The sequence below is a fragment of the Cebus imitator genome, unplaced genomic scaffold, assembly GCF_001604975.1.
Source record: "Cebus imitator isolate Cc_AM_T3 unplaced genomic scaffold, Cebus_imitator-1.0 Scaffold234, whole genome shotgun sequence".
Lineage (NCBI taxonomy): Eukaryota > Metazoa > Chordata > Mammalia > Primates > Cebidae > Cebus > Cebus imitator.
The window spans coordinates 168,417-172,610 of NW_016107549.1; the positions used below are offsets into that span (position 1 = coordinate 168,417).

Below are 4,194 nucleotides of genomic sequence, written 5' to 3' on the forward strand. Positions count from 1 at the left end.
AGGCAGAGAGAGAGACAGTGAGGCAGAGAGAGACAGTGAGGCAGAGAGGGAAACTGAGGCAGAGAGAGACAGTGAGGCAGAGAGGGAAACTGAGGCAGAGAGAAACAGTGAGGCAGAGAGACAGACAGTGAGGCAGAGAGAGACAGCGAGGCAGAGAGAGACACAGGCAGAGAGGCAGTGAGGCAGAGAGAGACAGTGAGGCAGACAGGGAAACTGAGGCAGAGAGAGACAGTGAGGCAGAGAGAGACAGTGAGGCAGAGAGAGAGACAGTGAGGCCGAGAGAGACAGTGAGGCAGACAGAGAGACAGTGAGGCCGAGAGAGACAGAGAGAGGCAGAGAGAGACAGAGGCAGAGAGAGAGACAGTGAGGCCGAGAGAGACAGTGAGGCAGAGAGAGAGACAGTGAGGCCGAGAGAGACAGAGGCAGAGAGAGAGACAGTGAGGCCGAGAGAGACAGTGAGGCAGACAGAGAGACAGTGAGGCCGAGAGAGACAGAGGCAGAGAGAGAGCCATGAGAAAGGAGGGTGAATGGAAACAGAAGGGAAGTGGGGGACGAGAGGGCGTTGGGATCTGAGTGGCAGGTGGGGCCTGGGGAGGACGGGGAGGGGACGTCCAGTCCCTGCCAATCTGGAAATACTGGGGACCCCAATAATCCAGGGAGACCTGAAGGGGGTTGTTGGGCAGAGGAATGGGGACCAGGACAACGGCTGCGGCTGCGTGTGAGTCACTTCCTGGGCCTAAGGGAAGGAATGACTCACCACTCATCTGCCCCAATTCAACCCTGGAGGGGGCTCCCAGGGGAATTCTGGGGTGGGTTGTGAGCACTGCTTCGGAGGGGGGTGTCTGGGGTGCAGATTGGAGGTGCCCGGACCACTCAGCCCCCGTGTCCAAATTTACTACCCCTTAGGTGGGTGGGAGGCAGAGAATCCCACTCCCACCTCCACGCTCCTTCTGCCTGGGTTAAACCGAGGCCGAAACACCCCAGCCCAAGCCTGTGTCCCCTCCCCAGCCAGCGTCAGGCTTTCCCTCTTCCTCCTCTCCAGCCACAGGGCTTGGCTAGTTCCTCCCTCGGCCAGGACCCAGTTCCTCTTTGCAGATCAGACCATGAAATGAGCTTCCCTGGCAGGACTGATCTAGGCAGATTCGTCTCCAACTCCCAAAGCCCTGGGTAACTCCATTAAAGCTCAAAACCGCTCTAGGAGGCAGGGGCTGTGTTGACACCCATTCTACAGATAGAGAAACTGAGGCTTGGAGCCCAGAAAAAGATCAGGAAGAATCCAGTGACCGGAAGAGGCTGGGGAAGGAGGAATGGAGGGATTGAGGTCCCCGGGTCCCCAGGCAGGGTTCTTTTGTGCCTCGCCCGTCTGCATGGGCTGAGCTGGGTTCTCCACCCCCACACTGAGGCGACAGGGCCTAGCTGCCTCCATCTGGGGCTTTGGAAGTGGCCCAAACAGAAGCCGGGAGAGAAGCTGCTGTTCTGGGTTGAGTTCCATCTGGTTTGCATTCTCTGGGCGGAGCCCTCAGCCGTGAGTTTCCTGCAGAGAGACCCTGGGGCGGGGGGCGGGGCAGTCACCCCTTCTTTAGGCTTCCTGCTAAGGACCTCCAGATGATTTCCCAAACCCACCGGGGTCTTACCAGAATTTAATAATCATCATAATTTATTGTTTATTCATTTATTTTGACACAGGGTCTCACTGTCCCCCAGGCTGGAGTGCAGTGGTGCAACCTCGGCTCACTGCAACCTCTGTCTCCCAGGTTCAAATGATTCTCCTGCCTCAGCCTCCTGTGTAGCTGGGACTACAGGCACAGGCTACCACGCCCAGCTAGTTTTTGATTTTAGTAGAGATGGGGTTTCGCTATGTTGGCCGTGATTAGAGATGGGGTTTCGCTATGTTGGCCGTGCTGGTCTTGAACTCCTGGCCCCAACCAATCGGCCCGCCTCGGCCTCCCAAAGTGCTAGGATTACAGGCATAAGCCACCTGGCCCAGCCTTATTATTTATTTATTTTTCGAGATAAGATCTTGCTCTGTCACCCAGACAGGAGTGCGGTGGTGCAAAGACAGTTCACCGCAGCCTCAACCTCCTGGGCTCAAGGGATCCTCCCACCTCAGCCTCCAGAGCAGCGAGGACAACAGGCACACAACACCAAGCCCAGCTAATTAAAAAAAATTTTTTTGGCCAGGTGCGGTGGCTCACACTTGTAATCCCAACACTCTGGGAGGCCGAGGCGGGTGGATCACGAGGTCAAGAGATCAAGACCATCCTGGCCAACATGGTGAAACCCTGTCTCTGCTAAAAATACAAAAATTAGCAGGGTGTGGTGGCACGTGCCTGTAATCCCAGTGACTCGGGAAGCTGAGGTAGGAGAATTGCTCGAACACGGGAGGCGGAGGGTGCACTGAGCCGAGAGAGTGAGACTCCATCTCAAAAAAAAAAACTTTTTTTTTTGGTAGAGACATCTTGCTATGTTGCCCAGGCTGGTCTCCAACCCCTGGGCTCAAGAGGCCCACCTGCCTCGGCCTCTCAGTGCTGGGATTGCAGATGTGAGTCACTGCACCCAGCCAACAATGTTGCAATGCTGCCCACCGACTTCTCACTGTGAACCAGGAACGGTGTGCGTCCTAACTCAACCCTGAAAACATTCTTCCATGGAGATGGGCTGTGCTCCACCTAACAGATGAGAAGTTAGGCGCCGAGGCTCTGTGATTTGGCCTGGGTAACACAGACAGGGCAGGGAATCCCCGGGAAGCTGGGTCTTGGCAGCTGCACCCCCCCAGGTGTGACCCCAAGAACCCCTGCCACTTGGGGCTGGCCCAGGGGAGCTGAGTCCCTGTGGTCCGGGAAGTTCTGGTTTTTGCCCCAAATGTCATTTCTTCACTCTCTTTGTTGCCCCGTTGCTGAGGCAACCAGCTGACCTGATAACCGTTACAGTCACCTTGGGTGGGGCGGGAAAGGGAGTCAGGGGAAGTCACAACCAAAGTCAAATTCAAACCCACAGCTGCCGAAGTCCCTTCCACCTGCTGCTGAGCCCCAGCCAGGTCCGTGGGGAGCAAGAACTGCGGTCTCTGGGGCTACCCCTGCCGCTGAGACCGTGAGAGGCAAATTGGAGGTACCCTGGCTTGGAGAAGTCCCGGCCCCTGGCTTCCTTCACCCATGTCCTTCTATGCACTGTGCTAAGAGCAGCGGTATTCCAGGTCCCAGCACTCACTTTTTGCCCCTTTCCTTCCCCCGTGCCTCAGTTTCCCCTATTAGGGAGCAGGTGCCAAATTGACTCCAGTAGAAAGCTTGAGGATCCCTCCAGGCAGGGGAGCAGGCTCCGAGGGCACCCTGGCGTTCCTGCCGGGGGTTGTGAGTGCCCAAGGACCAGCAAGCAGCCCCTCTCCCCATGGGCCCCTGACTGCCTGCCTGACCATGTGGCTTCCTCCATCACAGGCTCCACAGCCACCAGCAGCGCCTGCCGTTTCTCAGACGCAGCCATGGGATCCCAAGGGACCTTCCTCGCCCCTCCCAGCTGGGCCCCGAAGTTCTTACCGAGAAAGACGCGGCCTCCCATGGTAGGAGCTGCGGGCAGGAGCGGCTGGATCGGCCCAGCCCGGGAATGAGTGGGTGGGACAGGGCTGTCCCGTCTCGCAGGCTGGGCAGCTGTGCAGGGTGTCCCAAGGCCAGGACTTTATGAAGGAGGGGGGCGGACAGCCTCTGGCCCAGGGCCCTCCCCGGAACTGGCGGGGCAGCTGGAAGCCCAGCAGGAAAGTGCAATGAAAACACAGAGCCGGGGACTCTGCACACACACACGAACACACACACGCGCGCACACACACACATACGAACACACACACGTGCACTCGCTCAGCAAGAATGAAGCACAACCTGCTTGCAAAACCCTCTGCTGGAGTTTCCACCCTGTGGCTCTGACGAACCCTCTGGCCTCCGTGTGTCGTGTGTCGGGGCTGGCTGCTGTGGACAGGAAGGTGTGGCAGCCGGGAGGGCGGGCGGGGCAGTCTTGCCCCGGGCCACTTGGCTCTTGCTGGGGCAGGCGCGCAGGGGCCTGGTCAGAAATAGCTCTGGGCTCCCACGTTGGCGGGGCTCACCCTGTGCCTGGAGTTTTGGCATGCCAGAGTTGGCAGAGCCTGCATCTCAGCTGGCCGTACCTTCTCCTGCTGTTTTCCCAATGAGGAAACTGAAGTCGAGTGCAGAG

At 58.2% G+C, this 4,194-nt stretch overlaps 1 protein-coding gene across 7 annotated transcripts in view; it reads right to left on the minus strand.

The window, feature by feature from the left end:
• Positions 1-3,969, minus strand: part of ADGRE5 (adhesion G protein-coupled receptor E5) — a 24,582-nt gene extending 20,613 nt beyond the window's left edge. For 4 of the 7 annotated variants that reach the window (XM_037727527.1, XM_017497616.2, XM_017497614.2 and 1 more), the window contains exon 1: positions 3,531-3,969. In XM_037727527.1, the coding sequence (XP_037583455.1) occupies positions 3,531-3,552 (22 nt within the window). In that variant the 5' untranslated portion in view covers positions 3,553-3,969. The remainder of the gene's footprint in view (positions 1-3,530) is intronic. The other 3 variants (XM_037727526.1, XM_017497617.2, XM_017497618.2) reach the window with 3 other exon arrangements.
• Positions 3,970-4,194: the final 225 nt, after the last annotated feature.